The following is a 20,975-nucleotide window of genomic DNA, read 5'->3' on the forward strand; positions in this document are numbered from 1 at the left end:
AATGCCTCATGTTTCAGTGAGTATTCATGCTTTTTAGCAAGTATTCCTAAATGTTTCATTTTTATTGCACAATTTTATGACTTTATTCCTTTTTATGTCTTCAGTTTATTGCTTGTTGCTTTGTTGGAGGAGCATGGGACCTAATATTTTCATTGCCAACAACTCAGATACAGTATGAACATAAATCAACTGAGGTAGACATGAAGCAAAAAAACTAAAACATACTCGCAATATTAGAGCTTGATTAATTTATATATAAGGAAACAAAGAGACAACTGCACCATACTATATGAATCTGTCTTCTGTGGTGTCATTATTAATTCTAAGATTTGGCATAAATACATTCCCTCACCATCATGCCAATAAGCCATTCGACAATTTCACTGAATTACCTGTGTGTAGGAGGTAGAAGAAGAATAGAGAGAGCAAAAGGAGAGAAATGTGGCGGGGGAGTGTCAGAGACAAAGACAGAGAGACAGACGAAGAGAGTGAGACGGAGACAGAGAGATCAGAGAGCTGGGGACGGGAGAACTGCGAACCATAAATGAATTCCCGAGAGAGGAGGGAGGGACATGGAGAAATTACAGAACAAAAGGAGAAGACAGAAATGACATTTCTTAAGGGACTGCTGTGTGGCATTTGTGGGAAGAAAAATGAAATGTGAGGACCAGGGAGAGATGGAAGGCGGGAGAGGGCATGGGGAGAATGGAATGAGTAAGAGCGAGAAACAAAAGAGAAAGTGTGTGAGAGGTAAGACTAATTTATGAGAAATGAGGCAGGAGTCGGTGAGGCTGGCTGGCTGCTGTCTGATGGATTGGAGCGGGGGTGGAGGTGTGTGTGTGTGTGTGTGTGTGTGTGTGTGTGTGTGTGTGTGTGTGTGTGTGTGTGTGTGTGTGTGTGTGTGTGTGTGTGTGTGTGTGTGTGTGTGTGTGTCAGGTTGGTGGACAGCCTGTGATATGGATCCTTTGATGCGGCGTCTCAAAAAAAGTAAACTCTCCAGAAATGGGACATGAAAATGTACAAAAAACATCACTTCTTTTTGGAGGAGAAATCCCTGGCAGGTAGGTAGAGCAGACAGAGGGGAGAAAGGTGAGAAAGAGACTGGGTAGGAAACAAAGAGAGAGAAAAAGCACAGGGGAATGAGCAAAAGAAGAAAAAAATGTGTGAAGTGACAGAAAGGCGAGAACGAGTTAAGAGAAGAGAAAGATGACGGAGATAACGTGAGATGAGAGACAGCTGCCTTTGATGCAACTGCTCTTCAACTGTGGCAGTTTGGAAAGAGAAAGTGTGTGTGTGTATGTGTGTGTTTATACGTGTGCAACCCTTAGAGTGTATGCAAGTATCTGTTATAATGAAGTTCACATAAGCGTGAAAGGCGGGATTGATGATAAGGCAGCTGCTCATTTGTAGTACGTAAGGAGTTGGTTCCCACATGCTCCAAGTACACAAACAGGGAGAGACACAATCGCTCACACACAGGCAGGGAAAGCTGCCTCTGGAGGTATCAAGAAACACTCGGGGCCTACAAAAGAAATTCAAGGCTCTCCTCTAGACAGAATCCCCTCCCAAAGCTTGCTGACAGAGGAGCGCAGTGAACCTCCTCTTTCAAACAGCGCAGCGTCATTATTCGTCTTACAGTACTGTATCAAAGCCAGGACACACGCTGCTGTGTGAAGTGTACACGGCGACGTACACCTTCTCCTCATGTCTCTCCTTCCCATCTTTCTCGCACACACACAGCTTGGAGAGCGGGGAGCAGAGAAAGGCTGGCAGCAGCGATAAAAGACAGTGATGAAGGTGTGGCGGTAAAACACACTGTATAGACGCCGTCAATCTACTGATGGGGAGAACACATCACACATCACGAACACACACCCATTGTCTTTGAAGTTAAGTCTCTCTCAGCATGAGTCCAATGAAGATCAGGCCCAAAACCACACATTTTGTGGTTCATACATAATTGAACACATGCGTAGAAATAAACCTGCAGGAGCGCTCTCTCTCCAATCACAATGCCAATTTCTTGGAGGCAAAAACTCAAACAAAGGCTTATTACTGATATCGTCATTCCACATGCATTCCTTTGTAACTTCATGAACTATTGATGCCGTGTCAAAGGTCTCTTACAGCTGTACAGAACACTGCGTTATCTTAAAATCTAAGCCTTATGATGTCAGGTGTCATCCCTGACCCTTAGAATTGTACAAATTCAGATTTATTGCGATGCATAACGCCCGTACGTATTCACTGATATGTTGAGTTTGGCTCGTTTAAGATTCCCCTATCTCGAAAAAGTCAAATATAAGGACTTTTCAAGGACTTTCCTGCCCATCCCTTTAAATTCAAGGACCTAAAAGGTTATTGTTTGAGAGACCAAGTTTTATCGATTTGGTTTAGAGATGTCCCGCCCCTCAGCTTATCATGTAGAATGTGTTGGAGCCCTAGCCAATAGAGTGGTGCAGTGATGACGTATTTTTGTAGGCCGACCCGGAAGTAACCTGCTGGCTCCCTCGACACAAAAGCAATGGGATTTCTCCATAGGCTTGTGGAATATTGTAAAAAATAAGATCTGTGGAAAACGCATTTGATAAATGCACGTTTTGTTCAGCCGGATAATCTCCACATGTCTACCCTACTTTTATAATTTTCGAATCATAAATCTATCGATTTGATTTATGATTCGAAAATTGGACTACAATTGAGGCGCTTCAGGCAAGGAGGAGTGTGTGGGAGAGAATACAGGGATTTTAGCCTTTGCAGACCATTAACATGCACAACAACCTATACAACACACCCTAAAAGCACACTAGGGCCTCTTTAATGTTAGTTTTCTTGTATGCTTGCTCCAGTTTAACCTGCATCACTGGACTATAATCACTCATGTTGCACTTTCTTGAAACAGTTGCTGTGTGAAACAGCAATGACACAGTGGCAGCAAACAGAAATATGAGGCCTTTTTACACAGAAATGTTTTTTTACTCAAGGCATTTATATTTTAGGATTTGAAGGACGCATGGGAACCATGCTGTTTGTAAGTGTATCTTGCTCGATTTCTCCAGTTTAACCTGCATCATTTGACTCTCATCACTCATACATAGTTTCTTCAAGTAGTTGGCTAGTTAAAACACGACCCAATGGCACTAGACTAAAATAACTTACATTTATATTATTATTCTCCATAAATGCAATGCCCCATGACTTGTATTGTCTTTTTCAAAAATGTCAAGGCAAACCCACCCTCCTCAAATTCACAAACCTTTGAGAATACAGTCTGTGTACCATGCTGTTTGTGTATAAATACATGTGTAGTGGCCAACATCGTATGAAGAGGGTGGCTGGCTGCGGGCTTGTTCTCTGTGGGACTTTACATCGGGGCAAGCCACATAACACAGGGAATGGGCCCCTAGGCAGCAACCTGTTTACATTGCATTTTACACACATTTCTACACTCACACACTTCTTGCATAAATAAAAACAAGCACACAGCACACCTACACAGCAGCGCACAGTTAAACACAGAAAGAGCAACTTGGAACCTGTCAAGTGCGAACAAACTGATGACAAGACGGCGACAGATGGATTCACTGAGGAGAGACGAGTTATGCATTCAACTCAATTAGCAACGTGCTACTGCATGACGCCGATGGGATATGGAATCTTACCATGACTGGCAACCTGTCAATCGAGGCAACAGAGCCGCAAAACAAGCATCATGCAAGACGCAATGAATTCAATTTAATAAACCAATAAATTAATTAATTTGTGAATAAACGCCATAAACCCATGGAGTGGCAGCTCTGCATGGAAAAACAGGGCATAATGTGACCAGGGAGCCTAAATATCCCCAGGCGCACACACACAAAGAAGAAACAGGCAGCGGGGAAAGAAGAAGAGGAGGAGGGGGGAGACAGAGAGGAGAGAAGAACAATGGCTGCTCTTCTCTTTCTCTCTTGCTCACTCTCTCTTCACTAGCTCTGTTCATACATTATCCTGCCATGGTACCTAATGAGCCAGGCATCTCCACCCTGACACTTACGCTTGGCTAGGCAACCTTTATTACAGTGGGGCGGTACACACACACTCTCTCTCACACACACACACACACACACACACACACACACACACAGAAAACAGAACTGACCATCACAGAAACAGTGATGTCGAAATGTGTGTGTATTCAAATGCATCTTTATTGTCAGATATAATGGTTTAAGTGTGTACAGTATGTCAAGTTCCCGGTTCCTACTAATACATGAATCAGCCTGAAGGCTTCTGGATAATATGGGGACATGTGCCCCTTCTGAATTGTTGCCGATGCCTCGTTGTTCACGGCGGCATACAAAATTGCTCTTTCTGCTTCCTTTTTTACGGATTCGCACTCAAGAAAAGATCAAATCTATCTTGTCTCGCAACATACCAGTCAGTGCCAGGATGTACCCTGCAGTGCTGTGATTGTTTTGCCTGCTTCAGTTTTTGAAAGCTTCACTTCAGAAAGAGCCTCCCACAACTGTTTTAAGTGGTAAACCAGCAGGGGTGTTAGGCCAATCAGCTGCAAGTACAGTAGGGGCTGTGCGGGAAAAGTTGGTCAATTTAAACATCAAATGTCACGCCACTAAGAGCGGAGTTGCTTTGAAATGGGGGATGACTGACATGTCAGGTGAACACTTTGGATGACATAAAACACTCAGTTTGACCCTGAAAGCACAAAGAGAGAAAGAAAGCAGAGACTGTCCTTTCTCATTTTAATCTAAAATAAGATGCCTGGACTGGAGGTGATGTAATCTAGTTCAGCTTGCAATCTTTCTGTGAGAAGCTCAGCAGCTGATTGTGATTTACAGCCATGTGGGTTGGTGTATTTCTGACCACCATTACACTTACACAAGTCTAAAACGTACTTCAAAGCAGTCCAGCTGATTGTTTTATGTTGTAATCTAGAGTTGAAATTTGAAATATTGTATCAAATTTTAAAATACAAGTAAATACCATTTGACAAAATAGAGCGGGAAAAGTAATTGTTTTTTTGTAAACACCACTGACATGTCACCTAGTGCAAATGAATCTCCTTTAGCTCTTACCTATATACAAACAGTGCCCATCATTAAACAGTACTATGATCACTGCTCCTAGTACTAGACTCCTGGTACTAGGATGGGTTAAATGCAGAGGCCACATTTCACTGTGTGTGCTGTGTGCTCTGCAGGTGTGACCATTAAAGAGGGGTTTCATCCCTCCCATTCTCTATTTATGTGCATCAACATGAAAAGACGGACTGCTTTTCATGTTTTAAAGCATTTTGGGATGTAGAAGTGTGCATAAACTCGAACTATTTGAATGCTGTTATTATCAGTCGAATAAAGCCCAGTCACATTTTCTTACCTAAACTAAAGGAAGCACACTTCTCTTTTTTTTCAAATCTGATAAGTAATCCCCCCAAAAATGGCATCAGAAACACTTCTACATATCTATAAAATCAGGAGATATCCTTTTTGAAAGTGATTTACTCTTCAAAGGAGCTACTGCTGAGAGTACAGATGCTCCTGCAGTGCATCTGTAGGCGTGGAGGCCATCAAAAACATGTCCATGCGATCAGCATGTTCTAAAACTCTTACAAAGACAAGAAGCGACGTGTTTTACTAACACTGCACAGCAGACACTAAGATAATTCCCTCGTGTGCTGCGCTCAGCTACAAGACGCCTGGGTAGGCACCAATCAGGCTGTAAAAACACAAGGACAATGCAGGGGAAGCTTCCTCTGTCTCTGAACAGTCCCATGCACATTAGATGCAAAAACAATATTACTGCAGATAGATGAACCTCGAGCTGCACCTTTTCTTAATGTCGTGATGTTGACACATACTTATAGCTTCATACTATCCATATTAAGCTTTCAAATAAACTTGCATACTTCACACAAGCGATGGTATTCTCATTCATCAGTGAGTGGATGTGAACTCAGTATTCCAGGTCACGGTGGCTGCAATCTCTCGGGAGGTTTAACCTTGGTAAATCCACTATTAGGTGTTCTGAGAATGATGATGTGAGCAGTAGATCCTCCCTGATGGTTTCACTTTCTAAGAGCATCCAGCAGGTCACAAATAGAGAAGCTGTGGGGGTATTACAAGGTCAAAGGTTGGCTTACTCTCAATATGATGACAATTCCAAGCGGGCATTTTCATTTCCTGAAGAGACTGATTCCCCGTGGCAGCAGCTGAGGCCAAAGACGTCTGTGGTCAAAATAAGTTCCCTTTAAGAATATATACCGCAAATATGCAGCGTTGACTGATATGCATGGCAAACTGTCTTTCATTCCCACAGTGTTACTTCTATTTTCAAGGGAAATCCTAATCAATATCCAATGCATAAAGGCACACATCAGACCGTGCCTATCGTACACAAATGTGCCTTCCTGCACATTTTTGTCCCTTTCATTTTGTCCTTCAAATGTCTTCAGAGGTGCAGCCAACCAGTGGGAGTAGCTGATGTTTTTAATGGCACATGGTTTGTCTCCTGGTGGTGAGATAAACATGGGGAAGAGATTAAAACCCCAGGCTTTCTTCCACAATCTCCTGCCTTCATCCTCCTCTCCCCCCTTGCAGTGGCCGGCACAGCAGACTCTAATTCAAAACCAAACCCATCCAGTCTGTAAGGCACACAAGAGCTGCGACTACAGCAACATTGATAGAGGTGCGGATGTCAGCGGGGGGGCAGGAGGAAAAACAGACAGGTGACGAGGAGTGGAGGATTCTTTAGCGTTTAATCACAAACCTTTCAGGGACGTTTCATTGAAACGTACACAGCTACGACTGTACTGCCGCTGTTGATTTGGAGGCCAGTGTGTCGAGGTCACCGGGGTCAGGACGTGGATCACAACAAACACTCCGAAGAGGAAGGAGTGGGGCCAGAGGTCGGGCTCCCTGCTCCTCGCTGCGCCTCCCTAGTGAGGTCTGGCGACATCGCCTAGGAGCTGATGAGCTGCAGCGGTTATTAAGAGGGGCTAAACATATAATTTCCTTTGTCACCGTGATTAGGGCCCAAGGCGAGGGGCCCCTCAGGTGGTGGAGGTAGACCCAGAGTGTATGATTAGCTCTGCCATTTAAATGACATTCACACTAATCGCTAATATCGGGTTAGGTGTGAGAGTACAGTGAGGAATATGACGGTAGTGTTGGGAGGCTGGAGCAAATGCGAGGAGAAGTGCGGCAATGTCCGATTCCGCTCCGTGTCGCTCAACATTTTTTTTTTGTGTGCTTCTGTGAACATTAAATCTCCCATGAAACCGAGGGGGATTCAGTTGTTTGAAAAGGAATTGGCATTTGGGGCGAAAACAGAAGAACGGGCCCTTTGGTAAAGTGCTAGTAGATTTGTATTCTCTTGTATAAACAGCAGTGTCCATTTGCTTAGCGAGCTGAGGAATAAAGGCATTGGTTCACTTTCTGCTGGTAGAAATTCATCTCTGAAGTCGCTGCCATCTTTAAAACCGGAATGACCCTGCTCCCTCTCTTGCCTGAACAAAAGGAGGCATTATCAAACCTCGCTCTCAGCAGTGCTAGATCCATTTGGTAAACAGCCTGTGTCCTACAGTAGTAATCAGAGGGTATTTTTGAGGGATTTGCAGGCTGGCCAGGAGGCATCCGCTGGAGTGATCTCTAATTGCTAGAAGCGGAGGCCTAGACTGCCTGGCGCTCTTTTGAAGCCATCGGCTGCAGCTTCCAGCCAGAGGAGCCAGCAGGGGGAGGCTTCCCACTGAGGCACTCCGTTTCTCTTTATTTCCTTCTCTTTTTCCCCCTCACCATGCCTTCATTCTACTTTTCTTGTGCTCAGTCGCCACTTCTTTCCATTCTCTTCTTTTCCTTCCTGTTTCTTCTCTGACTGTACTTGTTCTCTTTCTCTCTTTCTCTCTCTCTGCCCCCCTCCCCCCCCCCCCCCCTTTCTCCTACTCAGTCAATGAGCCAGCAATCACTTTTCAGACAGACATCCTCTGCTCAGTCGGCCATGTTCAATCCCTAGCACCGGTGGCTGATGAGGCATTGTGGTGACGTCAAGCGCCGGGGTTTTTACGGGGAGCAACAGTTGACCTGTGGAGGCGCAGCTCAGATTTCCAGGTTACAGGACTCATACTGGCAGTCTCTTCATGAAATAATGAATGTAATATGCCAAAGAGATAGAAACATAATGAGGCCAATTATTATTTTTCGTCGCACCCAGTGAGACAGGAGAGGCAAATGTATGTCAAATACTTGGTGTGTAATGACATAATACCACTAAAGCTTTGTTTCTGTATAAGCTTGGGTATCCTGGGGCAAAAAACTTCTACTCTACAAAGCACCACTACGCAGCAGAGAGCGTTCATACTTTAAAGAGCAACCTCAAGACACACCTTTTTAACTTGGCTTTTAACTGAACAGCATTAATATTGCGTGGGTTTTAAGTGATATTTTAATCAGAAAGCTGTGTTAGTCTGGTTATTACCTGGGAAGAAGGATATAGTATTGTTTTTTTTGTGTATATTATATATATGTGTTTGATTTGTGAAGCACTGTATGAAAAGTGCTATATAAATAAAGTTTGATTTGATAGATAATAATATGATATTGTTCGAAAATTGGACATTGCATATGCTTAGGCTTGGCCGTGTTGTCTGCATTGCTTAAGCTGGAGCTGTTAAATTCAAAGACACACAAATAGAAAAAAAAGAAAAACTGCCCGCTGTCTTCCATTCCACACAAACCAGTTTCTGGTTGTTTGGAAGGCAGCTCGCTCAGTGTGACATTGACTTCTCAGTGCCAATTCCACACTGGGAGCTGCACTTGCTAGCTTTGCTGCCAATCCAGGTAAAGAGATTACAGACACACACAATGCAGTCTTCTGTTCGTCTGCCAAGAAGAAAACCAGCCTTTTAAGCCCATAGAGAAAAAGAGCTATACACAAATTCACACAGCCTTGGCCCCCGTCCTCGCACAAAAACCAAGAATTCCCTTCTTCTCCAGGAACACTGTTTCTAATATGGGCCTTGCTTTTTTGGCTCCCTCATACAAAAGCATCCTTGTGACTGAGACACTTATCCTGGTCCCCAACACTGTTGCACATTACTATTACTTGCATCATTCAAATAAAGCAGGAATGTGGCTTACAATCAGTCACACAGTCATTATGAAGCTACACTAATGGGTGCTGTCTGGTTACAAACTAAAGTAAGACAATATGAAGGGAAAGTTACACTAGGATTTCATCAGCCTTCTTAATGGTGTGATTAAAAAAGGTGAAAGAGAACGTGCGTGTCACCGGAAATAGATATAGGTGCCACTTTTATATTTTTAACTCGCTGTAATTAACTAAAAACTCGTTCAAAACTTAAAACTAGATGGGAACTGCGGGGATGACACTGATTTATAGCAGTAGAGATTTTTGCCAAGCATGAATCCAACAATCACTGACTGTGGCATGCAGTTTTGACCCAATTAATCAGCTACTCATAATCGTAAGAGTGCAATTTAGCTTCGGGATTGCAATGTACTAATTTGCATTGTATGTACTTATCTTTTTTTGGATTACGCATGACGCAGAGAAGCTGCTTGTGAATAATCGAATCAGAGGGAATGTATATCTACATTGTACCAGTGGCGAACCGTGTCTATCACAACTGGACCTTCTGTAGACACACACACACACCCGCCAACACACACCCGCCAACGCCCCCCCCGCCCGCCGCCGTTATAATGTCCGTCTTTTCACTGAATTGTCGTCTTGATAAGGGTACTCACAACAATTCCGCAACAACTTCATCTTCACCTGTTGCACTTGCCATTTCAACGTTACAAATAATAAAACAGCATATGAATTGCTTCGTCGCATTCATCTAGATCCTCTGTCTCGAGCAAGTGAACTACCGGGCCTTCTAGAGTACCCTGGAACCGAGTGAAACTCTGAAAGAATACGCCCATTGGCTACAAATCAATATGTGATTGGTTGATCAAACTGTCAATCCAAACGTACGCTCTCATTCAGTGCAACGGCCAGGGCATTCTATCAAGGATATAGAATACCTTGGTTGAAGGATATTCTACCCAGAGACCCAGAGCAAGATCTGATTGGTTGCTTTCTTTTCTAACACAAAACCACTGAAATGCGTATTGCATGGACCGAGAAGGACAAACAAATCAACGTAACACTGTAATATTACAGATCAACAACACAGATACGATTCTCATTTATTCATTTTACATACATTTTATTTATATAATTAAATCGATTTTTTGTTTGTTTTATCTGAGTGTTCCAGGGTATTCTCTGAATACCTTGAAGGCCCTGACGGTTCGCCACTGCATTATACATTTCTCCTAAAAAAGGTCCTGTGTGGACTATGTGAGAGGAATGCTTCTATAGAGAGAAGCGGTGTAATGTGGTAGAAACGGAGGGCTAATTATGGTGTGGCAGAGTAATGAAGGATGCATGCGAGGAGCAAAGTAAATCATCTATCATCTACTGTACCTTTAACTCGCTAATTAAAGCCCGATGATTTTGCGGTTAACGATAGTTGCCACTCTGCCCTCGCCCATCTCCGTCTCCTCCTCTAAGAGATGCCATTTGTCTCACCTCAGCATCACTCTCCTTGGCACTACCAATTGGGTTTGACAGTGAAATCACATTTCAGATCATAAATCAAATGTCAGCCTGCAGGACAGACTTGGCAGCAGATGACAAAATGATTTGGACCCGGGGCTACTCCGAAAGCTTTTATTTCCCACCCGTGGAGCTCGTACTGTCGGCATGAGGATTCAGGGCGGCACGAGGATTCATGTAGGGGGGTGTTGGGAATTATGGTATGCTAGGCTCATGACCTTGTCTCAGGACACGGGCTATGTTTCCGAACACATAGACACAAACAGTAATCTGGACCTCCTACACTGCTGAATAAACCATCAAGAACCAAAAGTACACCTAAATACAAGTATTGTAAAACTGCATTTAATAACCCAGGCTCTTATTTGTTTCAATCACGGAACTCAAGAGTCATTAATTACGGAAAGGTGTCTTTATGGGAAACCTTCAATTCATTTCCTACTAAACTTTTGCTCAGAAAAGACACTTTTTTATTTGAACCAGTAAGAATAATACTTATACAAGAATAAGGCTATTGAAGAACCTATGGATTACTAATCATTTATTGTATCTATCTCTGATACAATTAATGCACCCAAAAATGTGCAGCACCAGAAAATGACGCAATGCTTATTTGTATCCTCCTAAAACCTACCTGCCGGCTAGCAGCAAGCCATGTAAGCATTGTGGAAAGGAAAACGGGATACATCTCAATAGAGAAAAGTGGAGATAGTTTATTTGTAGCCAGCAAGGTAACGAAAACAAGCATACCCAACTACACAGTTCATGAGGAAGAGAAAATATTGTTTATGTCAGTTAAAGTGCAGTTTTTGGTAAATTAACAAAGTTAGACATAGAGCAATGAACTTCCCATGACATTGTTCACATCTGATTTATAAAATACCATTTTGATTTTTTTGTATTGGTTGTCCTCTACACATATATGAACTTCATGGCCTCTTCAAAGGTACAGAGTAACCATTTGTTGTCTCTCTTGTTTACCATTCTGGCCAATCTGGTGATCATGGTTATCACGGTACGATTGAATTGTGTAGAATAAAATCAATGTGAAATGTCAAATGAAGAACTGCGTTGCCTTATTTTATTTTTTTAAGTTTGACAGCATTCTGGACATTTTCTTTTCTGTCACAATATGGGTGTCAGGAGAGTAAGAGAAGGTTGAAGGGAGGCGGTGTGGGGGGGACACTGCGGTAGAACAGGGAACAATAGGCGCCCTCTGGCATCAACCTCTGGACAGCCCAAGCTGCTCACCAAAGACACTGACTCACCCACAATGAACCGCTGCAGTAGGAAGGGAGGCTTTAGAGAGTTCAATTTCCAACACAATTGGCCGTATTCTACTCCTTTAAATGCCAGGGAGATGGTGTGCGGCGTGCGCCTTTGTGAGGGGCTTTGCTTACAGCGAGTGTCCTCTAGCAGGAGGGACAGAGAGGGGAAAATGGAGCGATGGCGAAGACAGGCAGGGTGGTGCGGGGACAGAAATAGTTAGACTGTGTAAATGAAAAGGAGGAAAAGAATAAGACTGAATGACTGGGCGAGATAAAAAAAAGAAAGAAAAAAGTGGCGAGCGAAACGAGAAGGGTAGAGACGGTCTCCTCTGACTGTCGTTTGGCCGGCCTCGCAGGGACCGTCTGAAGGACAATGCTGCTACTAGTGGAGTGTGACGTTTGTCCTCTATCCAATTCACCACAGCCCCAAAGAAAACCCACTTACAATCAAGTGTCGATCATGCATCTCATACACAATAAAGTCTTCCAAACAAAATACAATGCATTATCGTAATATACAATACAGCCTCTGTGCAAGAAAAAAAGAAAAAGGAAAGCTTAATGGGAAAAATAAGAAGGCACTGAGATAACATTCAAATGAGGTGATGTGGAAGTCATTGTGCGCCACAGCAGGCCTAACTGGAGATCACATTTAACTGCTGTGCATTTTATACCCACTTCTTTATCTCTGTAAAGATACATTTCCTTTTTCATGTTTTAATTGTACATCCCTCTTTATTATCCTATAAGTATTTTCTCTATATTTTTATCTCCACCAGTCTTAAGTAAATTCAGAAATGCCATCCGACCTCAAGGACAATTACTTCTTCTCGTCAAGTTTTGCCTTAGAAGAAAATAGCCACAAAGGCTTCTTTTATTTACAAAATATGCATATTTAAAGTTTGGTTGCATTGCATTTGCATATATATACCGCACCTTTAAAGTACATTGCTTTGCGAAGCATCAGAGGCGCTTAGTGAACTGTTATTTCGGGACTTGCAATTACATAGTAGGCACCATTTTTTTGCGTGTTATTTTGGATTGTTAAATAAAGAATGTGTTCTTTTGACCTATTGCAGTGCTTCAGGATGATCCAGAATTATTTTTTCATGAATCAATCTCGATGATTAAAATGAACACAGGTGGGGAAATTGATTTGGACTGCCAGATGCCCATTACTGGATCTGTAGGCAGCGGGAGAACGGGCCCAGGCACTGGTTTCACTGATAATATATTCAATGTCCTTTCCTCTGTGGTCACGGCCAGCTGAGCCATTAATATTACACAATCACACCAATGGCTCTGATCAATTATTCAATCTCTCGTATGGCTCTGTCAAATTCCATGCAATTCATCTGGTTGTGATTTTTAAAAATGAAACAGCAAGTATCCACCATTTCTACTTCCAACTGGAACAAAATATAAAAATCCTGGTTGGATGAAACAGCAACAGCAGAAATCAGCGCACCTGCCTCCTGCCTTCTGCCTCCGTGTCAATATAAATATGTCCGCTGTCATCAGAAACATTTCCAAGGAGGCTGTTTCTCCATCATTGTCTTCATTTGAAGGGCATTTTTCTGCCCAAAGGCAAACGCCTAACACACTTCCTGAGCGTGGCGCCCATCCCCTCTCAGTGCAGCAGACAGGAGAGGGAGGGAAATAAAGCCTTCGTCTCAAAGCAGACCTCACACTGGGTTCTGTCACTACAGATCAAAATCCCCTCAAAGCCATAGATCACTTCCACTGCAGTTCACATGTTCCACACTTAGAAACTGTTTACCAGCCTCAAAGAGTTCGTCCGCCACACACACACACACACACACACACACACACACACACACACACACACACACACACACACACACACACACACACACACACACACACACACACACACACACACACACACACACACACACACACACACACACACACACACACACACACACACACACACACACACACACACACACACACACACACACACACACACACACACACACACACACACACACACCTTAAACATTTATATGGGTTGAGAGGATGCTCACTGCATACATCTAAATGGCAAAACAGCGCTCAGCCAAGTAAACTGACATGGTGCCAGCTCTGCCTATAAGTGACAAACAGAGGACTGTCTGCTCCTTTCTCTTGTGGAAATACCTGTCAGAGCCTGTCGACTACTCTCACACACAATGATACATACACACATACCAATGGAAGACAGCCTGTCTCCTGAAAATTCCTCTAACGTGAGGATTCAGAGCCAATAAAAGCCATCATAGTCTAGTTGGCAGCTCATAGAGTCCTGTTGTGAACCCGGATATGTTGAGTACCTCATAGTTTTATGTTAGAAATGTATAGTAAGGGTCCCCAGCACATAGAAACTGCCGGATGCTAACTTGCATATGTTGAGCAATTTGCACAATAAGCATAAGTTGGGCTTTAAATAGCTTTAAATTGCATTATAACCTATGCAGACAGTAGTTTAAAAATGGCTTGGTGAATTTGGACAATCCTGGAGTGGTTTTGTGGGTTATTGAGGATGATGAATGCAGTTCGGACATTTAAAAGGGTCCAAAATAGTAGTTTTAACCAGAAAGAGGCCATATTTGTGGTCCCTTGGGGTATATTTTTATGAAGTTTTGTTCGATTATGAAGTTTTAAGGGACTCTGGATCGTTTGGTTTGGACAGATTGCTTATTTATTTGAAAAACAAGATGTCCAAAGTTGAGGTTATAATGTTTATCTTGTGCTCTCAATTTCAACACTGCTCATGGTAGTCAAAATCAGCCCACCGAGAGTACAAATATGGCCATTTTCTGGTTAAAACTGCCAATGTTGATGTCAGAAATACATTCAGCATCCCCACCACTGCCCAAAACCACTCCAGAAATGTCTAAAACCTATTGTCCACATAGGCTATAATGCAATGTTATGTTAATTAAAGCAATTCACGCTAATGGCTGTTTCTGTGTACTGGGGAGCATTTTTTTCTATGTGGTGTGGACCCAGTTCTAACTAAAACTTTGAGGTACTCAACATTTCCAGGTTCAGAATGCTGCATGGCAACCTGACTATCACACGGGCCTGCGGGTTAAGTGACATCCCTATATGTGCTTACCGGCGCCTACGTTGGGCCTGTGAGTGCGGCTTACACCACCGCATTGTGGCGCAGGGAGGAAACCTGTCTTTGGAAAGTCCTCTGCATGAGAGAGAAACGTCCCCTCGTCTTAGATAAGGGGGACGATGAGAGATAGCGATAAAGTCAGTGCTTCTCCTGGGCTTTATCTGATGCTGTTATCTGACTGCACAGCACCCACCATCTCACAATCTTTACACCCTTTAAGCACCTCTCTGAAACACTCACACCGGCATCCTCACACACACACACACATGAGCGCTCAAACATTCTAAACACCGTACCAGCTTATTGATTACTTTGACACACTCCCATTGTTGAGCAGATGGTACACCCAATATCATGTAAGATTGGAACTGTTCTGTGTTATCTCATGGGGAAAGGACATAAAATGACTATTTTCTCACCTTTCAGAAAAAAAAAATGGAGGTTTGGGGGAAAAGAGTTGTGCACTTACCTCTATGTCTGTTAGTTGTCTTATCGAACATAAGCATGGCGTCGTCCACCTGGAAGACATAAAGAAAGCACTGATTAGCTTAATCTTTTCAAGCAAGAAACTCACGTCACCAACAGCTCATTCTTCTCACTGTAATTATTCTTAGAATATACAGTCTTGCTGTTTTTCAATCTCTCCTTCAAAATAACTCTGCGTTCACTGGATTATGTCAGGTTTTCCTCTTTCGTCTGCAAGTCATTTCTTTAAAGGAATTTTAAGCAATCATTTTTGACTCTGTTGGCAAAGATGCAAGTGGCAATAAGGACAGGCAGTGGAGAAATTGAGAGGTGTGTGGACAATATGTTTATTTTGATGAACACCAATGTCCGGTGCTGTGGAGAGTGACAGATAGACACATTACAGTAAGCGAGCGTGAGACAAATGGGATCCTTCCCTCAACTGGCGGCGGCGGCAGCATCCACCATAATATCATCCCTCATCATGTCCAATAAAGCCACACACAGACAGACAGCATCTTTTCCCTTCACACGTCCCTGAGAAACGGATCTCTAGACACACTCTGCTTTCTATAACTCTGAAAAATGCTTAAAAAACTGAGTGAGGCATGCTCATTTAGACTGGGAGAAAAATATAAACAAAAAAAGAGGGGAAGAAAGCAGCAGCAGACAGAAACAAAGAGGGAACACTCTGCACTATTCACTCTCTGGTTCTGGTCTCTAGGTGAGTGTAGCGGTGTACCGAGGAGGCTTGATGCCGTTCAGGGGGAAAGATGTGCACACAAGCATGCGCCTGTGTTTTTTCACGGGAGGGTGACGAAGCTTCGGGAGGAGATGGGAAGAGACAAGAATAGGGGTCTCACTCAAGCCGAACTGTCTGATTGGATAAAGAGAAGTGCCTGGCAGCCAGGCAGACTAGCGCTGGCACACTGTTCCCGCCACCCTCTTGCCACACATTTGGCACACAAGACGTTGGCACAGCTTGCAGGGCCCGGTTACTCACTGCACGGCTCAGGGGCCACATGCGGCTCCCGGGCACTTTGTTGACTTTTTGTTGAAAAACAATGTATACATACACCTATAGGTAAATACATTTAAAAAATGATTTGGTTGAAATACAAGACAAAGTTTTTCTAAAACTAAAATGTAGGATACAAATGAAAGGATTGACTAAGGGTTAGGAGGCTTTATTGCAAGATAAAACACCTTCCAACCCCTAGATTCCACCGGGTCCGTCTGCGCCACGTTACGGCCGCGGCTGGTCTATTTTCGACGCGACGCGAGGCGTTGCTTAGCGCTGGGCAGGAAGTGGAACGGTCAGAGCATCCAGTCAATCCCCAAAATAAACACATTTTGCAGACCCTATCCCTCCGTAGTCTTTCAAGTAGGAGAATAAATGCCAGCGTTCTCCTCCGGTTTACAGGTACTGTGTAAATTATATATATTTCATTTCAATCTTTATTTCGAACAGATTAAAAAAATAACAAATAAAAAATAACAAATGTGAAAAACAGAATACCGTATTGTTAAAATACAGTATTTATCCTGTATTTTAACAATACGGTATTCTGTTTTTCACATTTGTTATTTTTTATTTAAAAAAAAAAATGCATTTTTTATTATATAGAATAATTATGATGATGAATGCATTTTTTTACCACTAAAATACAGCAACACATCTTTGATTCATGTCGTTTATAACTGGACTGTTACAATTATTATTAACTTTGTCTGTACAAAGTAGCCTGTCCAGGAAATATGCCAAAATCAACAAAAACTGCGAGCCGGCACGCAAGACGCTCCGCTTCTGAAACGCGCCCGGTTGGGTATGACGCTGGAGGAGGTCGGACCAAAACCGCGGCGCAGCCGTAACGCGGCGCAGACGGACCCGGTGGAATCCCGGGGTAAGGTTGTCACTATAAGACAGTGTCAGTGTGACTGTTGTTTCTCCTATCTACTAATGAAGGCTACAAACAAACAAACAAACTATCTACTAGTAGATGTTACACAAATAAAATCCTTCTTCCCTTGTCATAGCATTTCTAAGACTTTGGAAATATTGACTCAATGTTGGACGCGATATTACTGGCAGCAACAGTTGTTCACAACATACACCTAAATTGTCTTTGGACCTAACCTTTTGTGTTATCCATTAAAGTGAGAGAAAGTAGGGTAACTTGATTTTGTAAAGCAGTGGGCTGTGATTTTATTGAATGAGTTTGAAGAACACAGTAACTTCTGGTTATTCTTTATTTTCTGCAGTTCAGTTATTTTGCTGTTACATGGAGTACTTAGACAGATTATAACTCTTTTCAGGAACTAAATAATAAAAATATTTTTAGTTTTTGCTGGAATTCCGCTCTTCAAACCAGAAACAGTTAATAACGTCTCCACATCTGACAGCATGAAAGCTCCAAAGAGATGGAACAGCATGTTTACTATTTATGGTAAAACGTTTAATTTGACAAGTGTGGCTGACAGTCTGTGATCACTTACCAGGGAGACGGAAATTAATAGCATTTTACTTCTGTCATGTAATATCATAAATAGCAAAACCCCCCAAAAAGTAATAGTGGCGGCATTCAACGCTAGAAGTGCTGAGAAAACGAAAATATTCAGTTTTTCAGAAAAATGAAGGTGCTCTCTTGAAATACAACTGTTGTGACAGAGATTGATTAGCGCCAATTTTGTGAAGCCTACTCTGTGATTTGGCGAGATGAAACTCATCAAAATGTAAAATCGTACCCACAGGCACCTGCAAAGATGATGGACGCAACATAACACTGTTTATGACGTGTAATACGTTTGTTTGGTTAGGTAGCTAACTATAATCATTGCATTGATGCTATCAAGGCAAACAAGTAAGAGCATAACATTCACAAATTCTGTGTTTGAGACATGGATTTGCTTGTTGTCTCTCTTAATGTACATCTGGAGTTATACGTTTTAAATATGTGACCTGCTCCATCGAAATCAGTCGCATTGACCCGAAGACACACTTTGAGTTGTATACACTGTTGGAAAGAGGAGATTCCTAGCTTTCTAATGATATCAAGATTGTTTTTGTACTCCAAATATTAAGCAAAATATGTCACATTATATAATGACTGTCACCGAGTCATCATTTTGAGAAAAAGGCCTTTAAAGTTTCCTCTTCTCTGGAATCCATTGATCTGATTGATTATTAGCGGAGCAAATGATCAAAATACTACGGAGGGAAGATATTTTCGTTTGGATTACTGGTCTGGGGGAAGCTCGCGAGTGTGTGTGTGTGTGTGTATACGTGTGTGTGTGTTTGTGTAATTTTGCGTTTGTGTGTATTGTGTTTGTTTCCCGGGGAAAACACTCACGAGAAACACCGGATGTTGTTATGCTTGCTGTGACGTCAAGTTATTCGGTTCTCCGCTTGTAATTATGCCGTTACAAGCTTCAAAGTTGTATTTATCATCTGAATTTGCCGAAACAAGTTTAATATTCTGAAAGCCAAGACTTTGTTTATTTGAAATCAGATGAAAACAAACTGTAACGGACCCTGCCGTGTTATCTATGATTACTATATGCCTTACATTCATAATGTCAGCGGGAGGGAGGGGGAGCTGCGCTGCGGAACAGCAGAGTGGCGAGTGAGAGGAGCCTTTCATCTTCCCTTTACAAGCTTCAAACATGTATTTATCGTGTGATTTTGGAAATAAAAGTTTCATATTCTGAAAGCCAAGACTTTGTTTGTTTAAAATCAAACAAAACACAGAAAAACTATTTTTTTACACAAATCCACGTTTATTTTTGAAATGAGCCGTTGCGACTTCCGATTGATTTCGATAGAGCGGGTCACATATTATAAATACACTAATCATAACGGATGACATTTTTTATTTTAAGTTTAGTACTTTATATCTAGAATAGACCTGTTCTAATTGTTTTTGAAATGGTGTACTGTTTCTGTAAGAGAGCGATCCTTAGCACATGTTGTCAGTCACGCTGTTGATTCTAAGCTAGAGTAGCTGTGGGGGCGCACGGTTTTCTTCTGTCCATTCATTTTTAGATTCATCCCGCAAAGCAAACTGTGGATTTACCTGTGACACAAGTTGATTGTGTTTTATAAACTCTATAATGGACCTCAAATGGATTTTGTAAAACAACATCATCATTTTCTAAATGGGGTTTAATGCTATATTTACACCTTTGCTTTGGTTTATATGGTGCATACAGTACATAGACAAAGAAAGAGGGACAAGTTGCAAAAAAGTAGCACCAAATTGCACAATTATAAAAACAATTTGCAAGACGATTATAAAAAATGAAAAATAAAGAAAAATATTTACACAAAATATCAATAGACAAAGAACAAAGAACTATGTAGTGTAAAAATATGATATATTTTGTATCAAATGGAGAGCTTTTGTATCAGTGTAAGATATACTTTATTTATCTGGGGGAATATTTGGTGACAGTTGTTCCTTTTAGATTTTTTTATAAAAAAAAAAAAGGAATATACATATTCGAAGTTAAAATGTGCAGTAAAAAGATAACATATCTAAAAATAAGAATTTAAATAATAAAATAAAAAGTAAAATATATTCATATAAACATTTTCAAATTGTAAAAACGTTTAAATTGTCAAATTAAATATAAAATTAAATAATGAAATATTATATAAACATAGGAAATAATGCAAATATACTAAACAGTATGAGTCGCCCTGCAGCTGAGCGACTCATTCACGCTTTCATCTCCTCCCGCCTTGACTATTGTAATTCACTTCTCTACGGCATCAGCTCTACATCCCTCAATAGATTCCAGCGCCCCCAGACTCCTCACCCACACCAAATCATGGCCTCACATCACCCCGGTCCTCAAAGAACTCCACTGGCTTCCCGTCTCTCACCGCATCCACTACAAACTCCTGGTCCTCACTTACAAAGCCCTCCACCATCTGCACCCCCGCCCCCCTACCTCACTGACCTCCTCATCCTCTACCATCCTCCCCGGACCCTCAGATCCACCTCAGCCGGTTTGCTTTCCACCCCCAAGGCCAAACTCCGGAGCCTTGGGGACAGAGCCTTCTCTGTGGCAGCCCCGAAGCTCTAGAACTCCCTCCCCCAAGACATCCGTGACCCTGAGTCCCTCCTCACCCTGTTCCAGTCCCGCCTCAAAACCCATCTATTCAACTCTGTCTATCTATAAGCCCCCCCCGTCCCTCCTCTCAATCAACTTCCTCTTGACTGCCTTTTCTGTTTATTTTATTTATTTTTTATTTTGTTGTTTTTGTTTGCCTGTCCTTGTTTGTCTACCCTCCCTCACACTGTAAAGCGTCTTTGAGTCAGAGAAAAGCGCTATAAAAATATAATTTATTATTATTATTATTATTAGTATCATCAAACCTCAACCGCCACGAGCCCTTCATGCAACATGACATTCAAATATGTGCACTGAGATATTGATAGTATTGCTACTGTATAGCCATTCACTGCCTGAGAGCAGGGAGGCTGCTA

The 20,975-nt window shown here is 42.1% G+C and overlaps 1 protein-coding gene across 9 annotated transcripts in view; it reads right to left on the bottom strand.

Annotated features, from left to right (window-relative positions):
* The window catches only part of msi2b (musashi RNA-binding protein 2b), a 264,521-nt gene that overhangs the window by 99,134 nt on the left and 144,412 nt on the right, over positions 1 to 20,975 (bottom strand). For all 9 annotated transcript variants that reach the window (XM_034152830.1, XM_034152854.1, XM_034152822.1 and 6 more), the window contains one exon: positions 15,488 to 15,536. In XM_034152830.1, coding sequence (XP_034008721.1) covers positions 15,488 to 15,536 — 49 coding nt within the window. The remainder of the gene's footprint in view (positions 1 to 15,487; positions 15,537 to 20,975) is intronic.

The sequence above is a fragment of the Trematomus bernacchii genome, unplaced genomic scaffold, assembly GCF_902827165.1.
Source record: "Trematomus bernacchii unplaced genomic scaffold, fTreBer1.1, whole genome shotgun sequence".
Taxonomy (NCBI): domain Eukaryota; kingdom Metazoa; phylum Chordata; class Actinopteri; order Perciformes; family Nototheniidae; genus Trematomus; species Trematomus bernacchii.